This window comes from Sapajus apella, unplaced genomic scaffold (genome assembly GCF_009761245.1).
Source record: "Sapajus apella isolate SASKATOON/1434 unplaced genomic scaffold, GSC_monkey_1.0 scaffold42, whole genome shotgun sequence".
Classification (NCBI taxonomy): domain Eukaryota; kingdom Metazoa; phylum Chordata; class Mammalia; order Primates; family Cebidae; genus Sapajus; species Sapajus apella.
In genome coordinates, this window is record NW_022436982.1 from 7,095,265 (window position 1) to 7,113,047 (window position 17,783).

The 17,783-nt window shown below is 36.5% G+C and overlaps 2 protein-coding genes across 2 annotated transcripts in view; one reads left to right on the forward strand and one right to left on the reverse strand.

Annotated features, from left to right (window-relative positions):
* IFT74 (intraflagellar transport 74) overlaps positions 1–17,783 on the reverse strand; it is a 102,282-nt gene that overhangs the window by 59,321 nt on the left and 25,178 nt on the right. The window lies entirely within an intron of this gene.
* LRRC19 (leucine rich repeat containing 19) lies at positions 470–16,187 on the forward strand. The gene is made up of 5 exons (XM_032300015.1): positions 470–527; positions 11,687–11,776; positions 13,399–13,912; positions 14,855–15,043; positions 15,502–16,187. Exons 2-5 carry the CDS (start codon positions 11,696–11,698, stop codon positions 15,828–15,830), a joined length of 1,113 nt encoding a protein of 370 aa, XP_032155906.1. The 5' UTR covers positions 470–527; positions 11,687–11,695; the 3' UTR covers positions 15,831–16,187.

Sequence of the window (17,783 nt, forward strand, 5' to 3'; positions counted from 1 at the left end):
TAATTCTAGCACTTTGGGAGGCTGAGGCAGGTGGATCATCTGAGGTCAGGAGTTCGAGATCAGCCTGGCCAACATGGCAAAACCCGATCTCTAGTAAAAATACAAAAATTAGCCAGGTGTGATGGCAGGCGCCTGTAATCCAAGCTACTCAGGAGGCTAAAGCAGGGAGAATTGCTTGAACCCGGGAGGCGGAGGTTGCCGTGAGCCAAGATTGTGTCACTGCCTGGGTGACAGAGCAAGACTTCATCTCAAAAAAAGGAGAGAAAAAAGAAAAAAACAGAAACACAAAGGTTAGGCAAACAGTCTTACTTGCTACACCGAAAAAGGAAAAGATGACTTTAAGAAATTATTCTTCTAGTCAATATTTTGCTAAGGTAGTTTTTTTTTTTTTAATCACCTGTTCACTGGGTACAAAGGTTAAAACAAAGTGAAATGTAACCAGATGATATACTTTTTTTAATGCTGTAGAAGAAACAGGAAAATTTCCATTAGCACACCGGTCTTAGAGACAAAAGAAAAAAGTAAAGGTAAGATCCTATATATTTATAGCTTTGATTATTGTTGTATTTTTTAAAAAATCATATTTAAGTTTGTTAAGTCTATACAACAATCTCTGCCTTCAAGAAGTGACAAAGAGAAGAAAATATGATTATATTTTCGTATGGTCTACCTCAAAAATGCTATATACCTGGGACATGGCCAAAGGGTCTTTCCTAAATAAAGTTAGAATACAACACAAAGTCATTGTTTTGGGGGGAAAAAGGTTTTATCTAGCCAATCAATTTATAAGATTTTTTTATTTTAAAATATGTTAATCACAGAGCATTCTGAAGTGACATCAGTCAAACAGCCAACTTGTGAGATTAAAAAAAGACTGGCCATGAGTTGATAATTATTGAAGCAGGGTGATAACTATTCTCCTTACTTAGGTTTTTTCCTTGAAATTTTCCATTACAAAAAGGTTTTAAATTTGGAAAAAAAAAAATGGTTCAAGAAAGAAATGAAGTTAATTGTGTATTATTAACATCTTACTCCAAATACATTGAATTCTGGCATAAATATCTAAAATGCTTAATGGCAAAACTACATTTAGATTTTATTTAACAAAACCAAAATAATTACAGTGTTAAATAAATAACTTAAGAAACAGGTACTTGAAACTTTATTTAAAGAACAATGCTTCGTTTTCAGTATCTACCATTTCCTTTGAGTAAAGCTCTTTTTTTTCAGTAATGTAGGTCATACGCTAGGTAAAAATGCACTTAATTTTGTGAAATAACAAAAGAAACTGATATTCTACTTTCTATTCCAGTGTTCTATTTTATATTAGTTCCTAAGTAATCCCTATATGAAACTCAACTATTATTTAAAAAAAAAAAATCCAAATTGAGAAAATATTCCAAAAGGAGAATAAAAGGCAACAATAATTGACTTCTTTTTAAACCAACTGGTGAAATAAGCTAAACTGACTCATGGATAATTTCTGCATAATCTGCTTGGCTAGCTATTCTGCTTGATTTTTTTAAGACACCCAATAATGTTAGCAAATCCATTTGTCTAGGGATTTATTCGGTGTCATGATAGTCAACATTCACCCCCTCTTTCCATTTTTCTCCCCTCAAAAGGGACACTAATATGTGAAAACTCTCATGGATAGTATGGATCAATCAATGTATTTCACAGCTTGAGACCTAACAATGCTTTAGGTTTGTTGAATGCTTTCTTGTACAGAATCTACCATGAGCTGAGTATACACTGCTTCTAAGATCTATCAAGTGGAAAGAAAAAATCTTTTTCTAATCCTTGTGATTTTTTTCCTTTAGCACAGTTAAGAAAACAATTATTAGTATTAAATAGTACATACAGATAATAAATATAAGACCATCCTCTGTCTCCATTTCCACACAAGCTAACAGACCTGCCTTGCCTCCATTAATTTCTTCATCTGCTTCTATTTCACATTAACTTTTACCTTAAATCTAGTTAATTTTCTTTGTATCCTATTTGCTTTCTTTCCCTACCCCCATCCTATTTGTTTCTGGAAAAAAACTGTACTTCCTTACTCACCTGCCCTCAGTCACCTCTGCATCCCAGCAGAGACATGAGTAAGAATTTTACTATATCATTGAGAAAAACTGAAACAAGCCACTGAAGAAACTGAACACCTATTCCTAGAAATCATTAAATATAGATAAACTACCTTTTGTAAATGATTTAGGCATCCCTTTTCTGTGGGTAATCATCTTGAATAAGTGATAGCTTAAACGCACTTCTGGTTCTAAAAGGGATTCTATTATGATCTACATCCAAATTGTATAAAATCTAGGAGGCAGAGTAGATTTTCCCAGCAAATTTGATTTAACTATGAAAAGAAAGAAGGTAGAAAATCTAGAAGACAGAGTAGCTTTTCCTAACAAATTTGATTTAACTATGGAAAGAAAGAAGGAAGAAGGGGAAAAAGCATAAATGAATCAACAAATCAAAGGCAATGAGGAAGTTAACTAGAACAGACTTGCATTAAAATAGCAGTAAATTCCTCATTGCTAATGAGGCGACAAACTTTAGTATGCTGCATGGATTCTTGCTTACTCTGATTAGTTTTTCTATTCCCTGTTGTAATGAAATAAACTTTACCTTAAAAAGTCATAAATAACTAATTGTAATAAACGCTGTAAGAAGGCTCAAAAGGCTAAATTTCAGAACACCCTGAAGGATGACAGAATATATTCATTTATTTTCAAATAGATAATTTGTTTGTAGAAGGGTTTCTAAAGTTGACTTTATGAAAACAGAGATGAAGAACAAGAAACATCAAGGTCATCAATAAAATGATTAAATAAAAAAGTGACTATTTGGCAAGAAGAGTATAGTCCTATAAATGTCAATTTCTAGGCAAAGCTGACACGTTAAATGTACCCATTAACTTTAAATTGTGTTCAAAACCTGACTAACATGAAAACAAAAGGTACAAAGGGATATAAACTCACAAGGACAAAGAGAATGGAAGAAGAGTCAATAGCAATGAGACCTAGAAGCCAAAAACGTAATAGCTGAGTGGAAATTGACTAGGAAAACAAAATTTCCCAAGTCAGCAATGAGAAAAGCTGAGGGTCACTTGAATTATACTGCAGAAACTCTAAATAGCTCAGAAATTGGCAGCACCAGGTATTCTGAAAGTAGAGGAGAGGCTAATTCCCCTGTCTCTGCCTAGCCAGATAATGTTCCTTCCCTATACAAGCAGATTAGAGGTTCCCCCCACCATGAGAATAAAACAAGGGAATTTGGGCAGTAGGCATAAGTGAGTGCAAAGGCATTGTTGAGATTAAGTTATAGTGTACATACTAAATACTGATACAAATCCAGCTTTTTCATCACTTAGCACTCAGAATGCTGGCTACCATGCCATTATTTCTTCAGGCAGTAAATTAGAAGAGTCATTTTGTGGATACAGTAATGACATTCTCTAAGAAACAACAGTCCAGCAGTTACACTCTAAGGTAAAGTCTAGAAACAATGAAACCCACACAAATGAATCTTCCTATCAGCTTTTTAGTTTCCAACTCTCACACATAAGCCCTAAACAAAATATTAACAGACTATGAAGAAGGCCTCCAATATAAAGGACACTGCCCAGAGATAACTGGAAAAACACAAGCCAAGGATATAGGGGCTATTCAAAGAAAAGGAACATAACAAAAGGCAAACAATAAACAATAAAATATAATATATTCATGCAACAGGATACTAATAAAGAAAATACTCTGAAACAAAAAAAGCTCTTAGAATTAAAAAAGATGGCAAAAAAAAAAAAAAACCATTAAGAGTGTGAAGATAAAGTTGAGGATGTCTCCCAGAAAGGAAAGCAAAAAACACAAAGAGATAAAATGTAGGACAGTTAAGGTTTTTTGTTGTTGTTGTTGTTTGAAACAGGGTCTTGAACTTTCACCCAGGCTGGAGTGCAATGGCACGATATCGGCTCACTGCAACCTCCATCTCCCAGGTTCAAGTGATTTTCCTGCTTCAGCCTTCTGAGTAGCCGGGTTTATAAGCTTGCACTACCATGCCTGGCTAATTTTTTGTATCTTTAGCAGAGATGGGGTTCTACCATGTTGGCCAGGCTGGTCTTAAACTCCTGACCTCATGATCCACTCGCCTGGGCCTCCCAAAGTGCTGGGATTACAGGCATGAGCCACCATGCCTGGCCCAATTAAGGTTTTAAAAACTGAAAAATCATTTCAGGAGGTCCAACACCCAATTAAGGAAGTTCTAGAAAAAAACAGTGAAATTTTATTTTAAAAAAGAAAGGGGCTGGGCACAGTGGCTCATGCCTGTAATTCCTGCACTTTGGGAGCCTGAGGCAGGTGGATTCCAAGGTCAGGCATTTGTGACCAGCCTGGCCAACATGGTGAAACCCATCTCTACTAAAAATATAAAAATTATCTGGGCATGGCGGCAGGCACCTATATAGTCCCAGCTACTTGGGAGACTGAGGTAGGAGAATTACTTGAACCCAGGAGGTGGAGGTTGGACTCCAGCCTGGGTGACAGTGTGAGACTCCATCTCGAAAAAAAAAAAAGAAAGAAAGAAAATTATCAATATCATCAATAATTCAGAAAATCTCTCAGAACTGAGTGACATAGCTTCCAGATTGAAAGAGCTGATCAAGTACCCAGTTTAATAAGTGAAAATAGACTCCCACAAAGACACAGGGCAATGAATATAGTATTGATTTTAAAAGCTTTGATAAATAATTAGAATGACATGGTATCATGCTTAACAGTAATACTAGAAACTGAAAGACAGTGGGGTAATGACATCAACATTTAGAGTGAAAATTATTTCCTACTTAGAATTCTATCTCTAGTAAAAATATCTTTCTAAGTCTAAAAAGTTTTCCCTCCTATCTGCATTCTCAGGAAGCTACTGAGGAAACTCCATTGAAAAATGACAATAAACCAAGACAGGGTGTTCTAGAAAATAAATGTCTAGTAACAAAGGCTAAAGGGAGACTCTGATGAGGGTGGAAGTAAACAGTTGTGCAGAAGGCCTAGTGATCAGCTCCTCTAGATTAGAGCATGGTAGCAGGCTCTGGAAGGGACTTTTTAAGCTGATGAAACAGATTAAATACTTAATATCCATAAATGAATGAAAGGTATGCTAGGGGAGAGTTTGGTCATATCAAGAAAAACTATAGAAAACTAAGCACATGAAAAAACAGTACAATTAGTTCGGAGGAAACAAAAAGGGTGCAGCAACTGAAAAGTGATCTTGTTAAATGTCTTAGTCAATAATAGCTTTTTATTTACTAAGTTCAATAAAACTTCATATATTCATGATAGCACAAACACAATACTCATCTATCCAAAACTAGAAGTAACTATGTTGGGAGATAAAGACATAGGAAATATATTTTTGATGTGCTAGAGATGAAAGAAGGAGGTATTAGAAAGAGAGCTGAAGGGACTTTCAATTCAAAATGGTGGCCAAAAAGCAAGCTAGCTTCAATCCCCTCTACAGAAAACCAAAAACAAACATACAGACCTGAGATCATTACCAGAAATATCCCAGAATTCAAATGTGAAGATGAGACAGTTCTAGGGTCACAGAGAAGTGAACACTTTGAGCAGATGGTAAGAGAACTGGACTTCCATAGCCACAATACACCTCCCCTCATTCAACCAAGCACAAAGCACGTGAAAAAATTTCCCCCAAATCACAGTTTCTATCCACCATCTTGTATTCCTTGACAGGAGACCTGTCCATGCTTGAACCCATGGGAAACATCTCAAGTGCCTAAAGGGAGAAATACTCCTGAGGGCATGCAGGGACAAAGAGGGGAGACAGGATTACCATTACCAGCTCTGGAAACTGCCCTGTAACTCAGCCAAAGGAGATACAAAATCAGAGTAGCTGTTCAGCAGCACCACTTTCTAGGAGGTTTGCTCCATAGGTCTCTAGTGTGGGAAGGCTGGCTGGGTATGAACCTCTAGTCAGCCTTCCCACACTACCAGGATATCCCCTGGAACCTCTCCCATTTAGGAAGAGCAGCACTCCTATAATTTCAGCAGCACCACTTTCCAGGAGGTTTGCTCCATAGGTCTCTAGTGTGGGAAGGCTGGCTGGGTATGAACTTCTAGTCAGCCTTCCCACACTATCAGGATATCCCCTGGAACCTCTCCCATTCAGGAAGAGCAGCACTCCTGTCACTTACCAGAGCCAAGGTGAACTTGGGCTTAAGGTGCCACCTAGAGGTAATAAGGAGGCAGCAACCTAGTGGTAAAAGACCCTCTAAGCAAATATATTCATTAAAAACAAAAATAAGCCATACAGAGAATACTGGAATAAACAACTAATCTGACAATGCAAAGACATACACATACATCCACAAGAAACAGTAGTAATCAGGGAACAATGATATGTTAGTCCATTTTTCACTGCTATAAAGGAATACCTGACAATTGATAATTTATAAAGAAAAGAAGTTTATTTGGCTCACAGTTCTACAGGTTACAAAAGCATGGCACCAACGTCTACTTAGCTTCTGGTGAGGCATCAGGGAACTCCTAATCATGGTGGAGCAAGTACAAGAGGGGGAGGTACCAGGGTCTTCTAAACAGCCAGTAAGTAACTTCCAGTCAGTACTACGCCTTTTTTTTTTTTTTTGAGACAGAGTCTTGCTCTATGGCCCAGGCTGAAGTGCAGTGGTGTGATCTGGGCTCACTGCAACCTCTGCCTCCTGGGTTCTAGCGACTCTCCTGCCTCAGCCTCCCAAGTAGCTGGGATTACAGGCACCTGCCACCATGCCTAGCTAATTTTTGTATTTTCAGTAGAGACAGGGTTTCACCATGTTGGTCAGGCTGGTCTTGAACTCCTGACTTCGTGATCTGCCCGCCTCGGCCTCCCAAAGTGCTGAGATTGTTGTAGCATGAGCCATGGCGCCCAGCCAGCACTATGCCTTTTAATTGCAGAATTTAGTCTATTTACATTGGCTTCACTGTTGGATTCTATAAAACATTTAAAGAAGAACTAATACGAATTCCATTCAAACTCTTCAAAATCAATTAAAAAGGAGGAAATATTTCCAAACTCATTCTACAAGATCAGCATGACCCTGATACCAAAACTAGACAAGGACGCAACAAAAATGAAAACTACAGGCCAATATCCCAGAAGAACGCAGATGCAAAAACTCTCAACTCAATAAGAGCAAACCAAATTTCAATATTACATTAAAAAGATTATTCACTGTATCAAGTGAGATTCATTCCAGAGATGCAAAGATAGTTCAACATATGCAAATCAATAAGCATGACAACATAGTTTGGATATTTGTCCCGATCTAAATCTCATGTTGAATTGTAATATTGAGTGTGGGAGATGAAGCCCGGTGGGAGGTGTTTGGATCATGGGGGCAGATCCCTCATGAACAGCTTTGGGCCATCCTCTTGGTGGTAAGTGAGATCTTGCTCTGAGTTCACAAGAGATCTGTTGTTTAAAAGTGTGCGGCACCTCTTCTCCCACTCTCTTGCTCTCGTTCTGATTTTAACATGTGATGTACCAGCTCCCCTTTTACCTTCTGCCAGAACTGTAAGCTTCCTGAGGCCTCCCCAAAAAATGAACTACACCATGCTTCCTATACAACCTGCAGAACTGTGAGCCAATTAAATCTCTTTTCTTATAAATTACTCAGTCTCAAATATTTCACGATAGCAGTGAAAGAACAGCCTACTACACATGATAAGCTGGGCACAGTGGCATGTGCCTGTAATCCCAGCTTCTCAGGAGGCTGAGGTGGAAGGATCACTTGAGTCCGGGAGTTTCTGACTACCCTGGACAACAAAGGAAGACTCTATCTTAAATAATAATTATTATAAAATAAAATAAACATGATACATCACATTAGCAAAACCAAGAACAAAAACCATACAATTATTTTAATAAATGCTGAAAACACAGTTGCTAAAATTCAACAGCCCTTTATGATAAAATTCTTATTAAGCTGGGCACAGAAAGAACACACTTCAAGATAACAAATGCCATATATGACACACCCACAGCTAACATCATTCTGAATGGGGGTAAATTGAAGGCCTTTCCCCTAAGATTTAGAACAACACAAGGATGCCCACTTTCACCACTTTTACTCAACACAGTACTGGAAGTCCTGGCCAGAGCAATTAGGCAAGAGAGAGAAATAAAAGGCATACAAATTGCAAAAGAAGGAGTCAAGTTAGCTTTGTTTACAGATGGTATGATCTTATACTTAAAAAAAAAAACTAAATAATCCACAAAAAATCTGTAAGAATTTCAACTGAATTCAGTAAAGTTGCCAGATACAAAATCAACATATAAAAATCAGCAGAATTTACATATGCCAACAGTGAAGAATCTGAAAAAGAAATCAAGAAAGCAAGCCTGTTTACAATAGCCACAAAGAATATAAAATACCTTGGAATCGATTTAACCAAAGAAGTGAAAGACCTGTATAACAAAAACTATAAAAAACTGATTCAAGAAATTGAAGAGAATACAAAAAATGGACAGATAATCCATGCTCATGGAGTGGAAGAACATTGCTAAAATATCAGTGCTACCCAAAGCAATTTACTGATTCAATGTAATTCCTATCAAAATAAAGTGACACTCTTCATAGAAGTAGAAAAAAAAAATCCTAAAATTCATTTGAAACCATGAAAGATCCTAAATAGCTAAAAAAAAAAAAAACCCTGAGCAAAAAGTAACAAAGCTGGAGGCATCACACTACCTAACTTCAAAATTTTCTACAAAGCTATAGTAACTAAATCTACATGGCACTGGTATGAAGACAGACACACAGACCAATGGAATGGAATAGAGAACTCAGATATAAATACATGCATTTACACCAATTCATCTTCAACAGAGGTGCCAAGAACATGAAACAGAGAAAGAACGGTTGTTTCAATAAATGGTGCTGGAAAAACTAGCTAACTATATGTGGAAGAATGAAACCAGACTCCTATCTCTTGCCATATCCAGAAATAAAAATGGATTAAAGACTTAACTCTAAGACCTCAAACTATAAAACTGTTGCAAGAAAACATTGGGGGAATTGCTCTAGAACACTGGTCTGGACAAAGACTTTTTTGTGTAAGACCTCAAAAGCACAGGAAACCAAAGCAAAAATATACCAATGGGGTTTTGTTAAGCAAAAAAACTTCCGCACAGCAAAGAAAATAATCAACAAAGTGAAGAGACAACCCACAGAACAAGAGAAAATATTTGCAAACTACCCATCTAACAATGGGTTAGTAACCAGAAGATACAAGGAGCTCAAACAACTCACTAGCCAAAAACAAGCAAATAAAAAGATTAAAAATGGCAAAAGAACTGAATACTCTCAAAAGACATACAAAAGGCAAACAAGTATGCGGAAAACATGTTTAACATCAGTAATCATTGGGGACATGCAAATCAAAACTACAATGAGGTGTAATCTCACCCTCATTAAAGTAGCTTCTATCAATAATACAGGCAGTAATGGATGCTGATGAGGATGTGCAGAAAGGGGAACTCTCATACACTGTTGGGAATGTAAATTAGAATAGCTACTCTGGAGAACAGTATTAAAGTTCCTCAAAAAACTGAAAATATACATATGATCCAGCAATTCTACTGGGTATACAGTTGGAAAAAAAAAAGATGAATATATTGAAGAGATAACTGCACTCCCATGCTTATTGCAGTACTATTCACAACAGCCAAACTATGGAATCAGCCTAAGTGAATATCAGCAGATGAATGGATAAAGAAAATGTAGCATACACATACACACACACACACACACACACACACACACAGACACACACACAAAAGAATATTATTCAGCCATAAAAAATGGAATCCTGACATTTGCAGCAACATGGACGGAATTGGAGGTCATCATGTTAAGTAAAATAAGCCAAGCACAGAAAGACAAATATGGCACATTCTCACCCGCATGTGGAAGCTAAAAAAGTGAATCTCATACAGATTAAGAGTAGACTGGTGGTTACTAGAGGCTGGAAAGGGTGACGGAAAGGGTGATGGGAAAGGAGGAATGCAGAGAAGTTTATTAATGCATACAAACATACAGTATGCTTAAAAAGGTAGGCCTGGTGTTAGATCAGTAGGGTAAACATAGTTTACAATAATTTTTTTTCCTCCAACTTCTGTTTTAAGTTCCAGGTACATGTGCAGGATGTGCAGGTTTGTTAAATAGGTAAATGTGTGCCATGGTGGTTTGGTACACAGACCAACCCATCACCTTGGTATTAAGCCCAGCATCCATTAGCTATTCTTCCTGATGCTCTTCCTCCCCTCTAATTTACTGTACATTTAAAAACAGCTAGAAGAGAATTCGAATGTTTCCAGTATAGAGAAAAGACAAATATTTAAGGTGATGGATACCCCAAGTACATTAATTTGGTACCCAAGTACATTAATTTGATCTTTAAAAATTATATGAATGCATTACATTATCACGTGTGCCCCAAAACTATGTACGTATATCACGCATCAATAAAATTTTTAAAAATTACTACGGGGGAAAAAAGAGTGTTAAAGATTCTTGTCTCCCACACTTGTAAGTCAAAGATAATACTGATAGATAATGCCTAAATTTGAGAAAATCAAGAGCATCAATGTAAGCATATGCTTAAACATGCAGATATAAATACATATTTTCCTGAACTTTGTGCACTTATATATTAAATTTTTAAAATTTACAACCACTTAAATTGCTTTAAAATCCCTTTCATGAGATCTAGAAACTAACATGACATGCTTAAAAATATTAATTCTCTCTAAAAAGAAAAAATAAAAATAAATCTTTCATTCTTCAAAGGGGCTTTCTAGTTTGTTAAGATTGGAGTGCAAGGATAGTGAATGGCCATGCACTTGTTTCATGTATGATGTATTTCAAGAATAAGTAGACTTGAAAGGCCGAGAGAGGTAGTTCATGTCTATAATCCCAGAACTTTTCAACGCCGTGTAGGTGGTTGGAAGAACATGGATCACACCCAGGAGTTTGAGGCCAGGCTGAGTAACACAGGGTGTCCCCATCTCTACAAAAAATTTAAAAAGTAGCCAGGCATGGTAGTGTATGCCTGTGTTTCAGCTACTTAGGAAGCTGAGTTGGAAGGATTGCTTAAGCCTGGGAGACCAAGGCTGCAGTGAGCTGTGATCACGCCACTGCACTCCAGCCTGGTAACAGAGTGAGACCCTATCTCACACACAAAAAATAAACAAATAAAATAAAAAATAAACAGATTCGAAATGGGAAAAAAATCAAAATGACCTTAAAATCTCTAAAGTTTGGCCAGGCGCGGTGGCTCAAGTCTGTAATCCCAGCACTTTGGGAGGCTGAGGTGGACGGATCACGAGGTCAAGAGATCGAGGCCATCCTGGCCAACATAGTGAAACCCCATCTCTACTAAAATACAAAAATTAGCTGGGCATGGTGGCATGCGCCTGTAGTCCCAACTACTTGAGAAGCTGAGGCAGGAGAATTGCTTAAAGCCAGGAGGCAGACATTGCACTGAGGGGAGATCGCACCACTGCACTCCAGCCTGGTGCCTGGCAAAAGAGCAAGACTGTCTCAAAAAAAGAAAAAAGTCTCTAAAGTTCTAGTCTCCAACTGAAATGAAAATACTCTCTTTTCTATCAGGTCTGCAACATGAAAGTCACAGGCATCACAATACTCTTTTGGACTCTCGCCATGATATTATTATCAGACAAAAGCCAGTCTTCTAAAACAGTAAGTTTTTACAATCAAAGGAGTAAAAATATTTTCAAAGGTACATTTTCTGTATATTTCATAAAATATCAAAAGGCAATAAGCAAGCAAAGAAAATCTGACCTATTAAAACCAAGTTTACTTAGCTGTATATGTCCAAATTCCAATTTGACAAAAGTAGCCTTCATTTTTAAAAACTGAGTTCTTGGCTGGGCAGGGTGTCTCATGCCTGTAATCCTAGCACTTTGGGAGGCCGAGGCAGGCGGATCACGAAGTCAGGAGTTTGAGATCAGCCTGGCCAACACAGTGAGACCCCATCTCTACTAAAAATACAAAAGTTAGCTGGGCATGGTGGCACGTGCCTGTAGTCCCAGCTACTCTGGAGGCTGACTCAGGAGAATCACTTGAACCCAGGACATGGAGGTTGTGGTGAGCCGAGATGGTGCCACTGCACTCCAGCCTAGGCAACAGAGCAAGATTCCATCTCAAAAAACAAACAAACAAAAACTGAGTTCTTTAAAAGTTGATTAAAGGGAGAGATCTGAAATTTTTCACTATAAAATCAGAAATTAATTTCAAGACTAAAAACTTATTTAAAATGTAGGAAACATTTTTAATCACATATTTATGAGGGAAATTCCTATTGCATTATTATTGGTGAAAAATTCTAACTGCAAAAACAGTATTAAACAAAAACTATTCTTAGTTTTATTCTTAGTTTACTATTCAGTAAAAACAAGAAATATTTCTTTCTTTCCATCTATATCCACATAAAGAAAACACTTCAGGTTGTGTGGCTCTTTAAATTCAATACATAGCTCCATTTCTGATATAAGATAAAGATTTCCTTTTAAAACTTTGAGCTGTTAAGCCCAGAGAGCTATATATTGAGTGTTATTTATTAATTTTGCTTTTTTTGTGAGACAGAGTCTTGCTGTGTCCCCAGGCTGGAGTGCAATGACACAATCGCAGCTCACTGCAACCTCCTCCTTCTGGATTCAAATGATTTTCCTGCCTCAGCCTCCCAAGTAGCTGGGATTACCATGCCTGGCTATTTTTTTTTTTTTTTTTTTTTGTATTTTTAGTAGAGACAGGGTTTGGCCATGTTGGACAGGCTGGTCTTGAACTCCTGACCTCAGGTGATGCACCTACCTTGGCTGCCCCCAAATTACAGGCGTGAGCCATCATGCCCAGCCTACTTATTAATTCTTTAACAGCCCTAGGTATAATGTTGTTAGCTCTGCTGATTTTAAAAACACATATAGTTCCTCATTACAAAGCAATCATGCACACTGGAATATTAAATGTTAACAGAAGTAATATTTACCATATATTTCCACATATATAAGTGGGAATATACCAATATTACTACTTTCTGTAATGATTTTGTAATAACAGTTGGAAAATATCTGTATAACAAATTGGAATCTCCTCAATTTTATGTATCACGATGTCCTTAGTTTTTAATATTTCATCCCAATAAAGAAAGAAAAAGACTTGCTCTACTACAACACCAAAAGATTAGACAGGTTTTTTTCCCAAAACAATTTCCTTCTAATGTCTAAGTGCTTAAATATGAAATTTGGGGAAAATTCTATTAATACTTTTTCTAATTAATGCATTTCTTTTTTTCTTTTTTTTAGGAAGTTCAATATAATTTCACTGAAAAGAATTATTCCTTGATTCCAGCAGATATCAAGAAAGATGTTACTATACTTGATCTCAGTTATAACCAAATTACTCTTAATGTTACAGATACACGAGTTCTACAGACATACTTTTTACTCACTGAGCTCTATTTGATTGAGAACAATGTTACTACCTTACATAATAGCAGTTTTTGTAACCTCTCCAATCTAGAAATTTTAAATATCTGTAGAAACTCCATATATGTAATTCAACAAGTTGCATTTTTAGGCTTAAATAAACTAACACAGTTATATCTTTGCCATAACAAAATAGAACAACTGAATGCTGATATATTTGTGCCTCTAAGAAACCTAAAACTACTGAATCTGCAAGGCAATTTGATAAGCTATTTGGAGGTACCACCACTATTTCATCTGGAATTAATAGCTTTATATGGAAACCTATGGAACTGCTCTTGTAGTCTATTTAATTTACAGAACTGGTTGAACACATCAAATGTGACATTAGGTAAGCTATCATAATTTTAATTAAGCAAAACCAAAATGTGATTAATTCAATGTTTCACCACAGAAAAATCTCTCATGTCATGTTTTAAAGAAAAGGAAGCAGCCAGGCACAGTGGCTCACACCTGTAATTGTAGCACTTTGGAAGGCCAAGGTGGGCAGATCACCTGAGGTCAGGAGTTCGAGACAGCCTGGCCAACAAGGTGAAACCTTGTCTCTACTAAAAATACAAAAATTAGGTGGGTGTGGTGGCACACGCCTGTAGTCCCAGGTACTCAGAAGGCTGAGGCAGGAGAATTGCTTGAACCCAGGAGGCGGAGGTTGCAGTGAGGCAAAATCATGTCACTGCACTCCAGCCTGGGAAACAGAGTGAGTCTCCATCTTAAAAAAAAAAAAAAAAAAAAAAAAGAAAGAAAAGAAAAGGAAGCAATTGTGTTTAAGCAAAACAGGAAGAAACACTAAAAAGTAACTGCTGCATAGATGCTCTCCTTCTCTAATACCAGGGGGAAAAATGAAAAAATTTAAATGTTCTATATATGTGAGATGATAATGTCGCTTCATGTATTGTTAGCTAAGTCAATATGTAAGACGAATTTTTTAAAGTACTTCCTAGACTAAGTGAAAACAAGTGGCCCATTTTAACTGCAAACCTATGTGTGCCTGAGATCCAGATTATAACCACTGTATTAATAATAAAATCAATACTAACACAGACAAACTAAATAATAACACCTATTGCATTTAAGCCATATTTGTAAAATAACTTAATAAAACAGAAATGTATATCATTCTTTCATTGTGTTGCTAGACAAATACAACGGGAATTTCTTTCTTATAATGCCTTTAAGAATGAAATATATGTCAAAAATTCCAGATAAAATAATTATAAAATGTTGTTACTATTATTTTTCTCTACAATAAATCTTATTATTTCTAATTTACTAGAAAATGAGAACATCACCATGTGTAGCTACCCCAACAGCCTGAAGAGCTACAATATCAAAACAGTACCTCATACGGCTGAATGCTACTCAAAATTTTCTTCACTTATCAATGAAGATCTTTATATTCATTTTCAGCCCATCAGCAATTCAACATTTAATAGCTCTTTGAACAACTTAACAAGAAATTCAGGTAATGTATGCTGGTTCTGAATATTAACACTGCTGAATGTATCATACTAAATAAACCAAGGTAGCTCTCTTTACTTTAAATTTCTATAAAAAATTTAAAAGAACAATTTCTCATCTCAACTAAAGATTTATAAAATATTGGTCTTCCAAACTAGGCTTTGCTAATTACAAGCTAAACACCATTGTGCAAATTATTTAACTTCTCTGAGCCTTTGTTTTAACTAGTCTAATCACAAATCCTAATGAGTATAAATCAATGCGGTCTTAGGTAAAAAAGTAACAAAATTGCAAAGACAGCTATTTGGAAAAAAGGAAATTCACCATACGAAATTCATCTGAAGAAAACTACAATGTATGTTTATTTCTAATACAAATATTGATGATAGTTGATATATGATTATGATTATTTTGCCAACTTAACAAATTTTCTTTCTCTCCTATCTTGGTATTCCATTAAAGAACATGAACCTCTTGGAAAAAGTTGGACTTTCCTTGTTGGTGTTGTTGTCACTGTACTGATGACTTCACTCCTCATTTTTATTGCTATCAAATGCCCAATATGGTATAATATTCTGCTTAGTTATAATCATCATCGCCTGGAAGAGCATGAAGCAGAAACCTATGAAGATGGTTTTCCTGGAAATCCAAGCCCTCTTTCCCAGATACCAGAAACAAACTCTGAAGAAACTACAGTAATATTTGAGCAATTACATCCATTTGTGATAGATGATGATGGATTTATTGAAGACAAATATATAGATATCCATGAATTATGTGAAGAAAATTAATTTTTTTCAAAGTTTGCTTTTTAAAACAAAGTTATCAGCTCACTCACAGTTTAGATATGCGGATTTTACTATGTGGCATACCAAAATATAGTTAGCAGACATTCATATTAATTACGATATACATGAATATCATAAATTAATGTTATCTGCATTGTATTGAGCAAGCAGGTTCAAATGCAATAACTGACATTCCTTGGTAGCTGACAGTTATAGTTAGTCTACAATACTAGCACTACTATTCTTAACAGTATTCAGGTGACCATACAGACTAGTAAAAAGGCCTGAAGTAGGCGGGGCACAGTAGCTCACGCCTGTAATCATAGCACTTTGGGGGGCCGAGGCGGGCGGATCACAAGGTCAAGAAATCGAAACTACCCTGACCAACATGGTGAAACCCCGTCTCTACTAAAAAATACAAAAATTAGCTGGGCCTGGTTGTGGGAGTTTGTAGTCCCAGCTACTCGGAAGGCTGAGGCAGAAGAATCACTTGTACCGGGAGGCAGAGGTTGCAGTGAACTGAGATTGCACCACTGCACTCCAGCCCGGTGTCAAAGCAAGACTACCTCTCAAAAAAAGGCTTAAAGTAAATTATTCATTAATTAAAATGAATGGATTCTCATGTTAACACAGATATTTGACATAATATATATTAAATTATATTAAGGTTTCAATCAGTAAAGAAATAAAAGTTTGGGATTTATTAATATATGGTAAGTCAAAGTGAGGAACAGAGATAGCTTAAATAACACACTGATTGATTTTATGCTCACAGAATAAATTTACAGAGTTGGAAAAATTTTTTGAAATGCTTCCTGAATTAGCACAATAAATTTCCTTAAAATTTCAAAGCAATTAAAACCGCAAGGACAATGTTCAGACAAATCCCTAATAACTCACTATTGATTCTGGTTATGAAGAAAGGTTGTCACCATAATGCAGTTTCACTACAGTTTAACATCATAGTGGCTTCCAAAATGGGCATTATAATTATGTATGAATCTTGTTTTAAAATCTCTGGGAGACCTGTTTTTCAAATTGGTCTGTGCTGGGACTGAGGAATCTTCAGTTCGTCCACAGACAGCTGTTTCTATCGGTTGGGTAGAGACAGCAATGTTTCCCAAATTGTTTTCCTAGAATACTAATTTCCAGAGAGACATTCACAAGCATTTACAGAAGAAAAGGGTACCTGGTCAAATTACTATACAAAAACTAGGTTTAAACAAAGTGAAACAAGATTCTTTACCATACGATTTATGTAAGACTTTACTAGGCCAAACTGCCCTCTGATTATTCAAGAGCAAAGTATTAAAAATTTCTCGCCGGGCGCGGTGGCTCAAGCCTGTAATCCCAGCACTTTGGGAGGCCGAGGCGGGTGGATCACGAGGTCAAGAGATCGAGACCATCCTGGTCAACACGGTGAAACCCCGTCTCTACTAAAAGTACAAAAAATTAGCTGGGCATGGTGGTGCGTGCCTGTAATCCCAGCTACTCAGGAGGCTGAGGCAGGAGAATTGCCTGAACCCAGGAGGCGGAGGTTGCAGTGAGCCGAGATCGCGCCATTGCACTCCAGCCTGGGTAACATGAGTGAAACTCCGTCTCAAAAAAAAAAAAAAAATTCTCAAACTTACTTGACAACCCATTCTTTGAGTTATATCTACTAAGAGCTCATAGTTCAATAACAATCCAAAGAACATACTTTGGAAAACACTGGCCTATAGACCACAATAGGAAGGGTCTAAAGTGAATTATTTGCCAATTCCTTATAATCAATTGGCTACAATCATTAATTTAATAATTTATCAATGCAAACAGTGGCATTAAAAACTGCAGCACAATCTGTAATTTTACCTTCATATGCAGAGAAATTAAGAATTTTTGTCTTTTAGAAATAAGTATCTCTCTGAAACACTGAAATACATTTATGGGTAAAATAATACTTCTGGTATTTTCTTC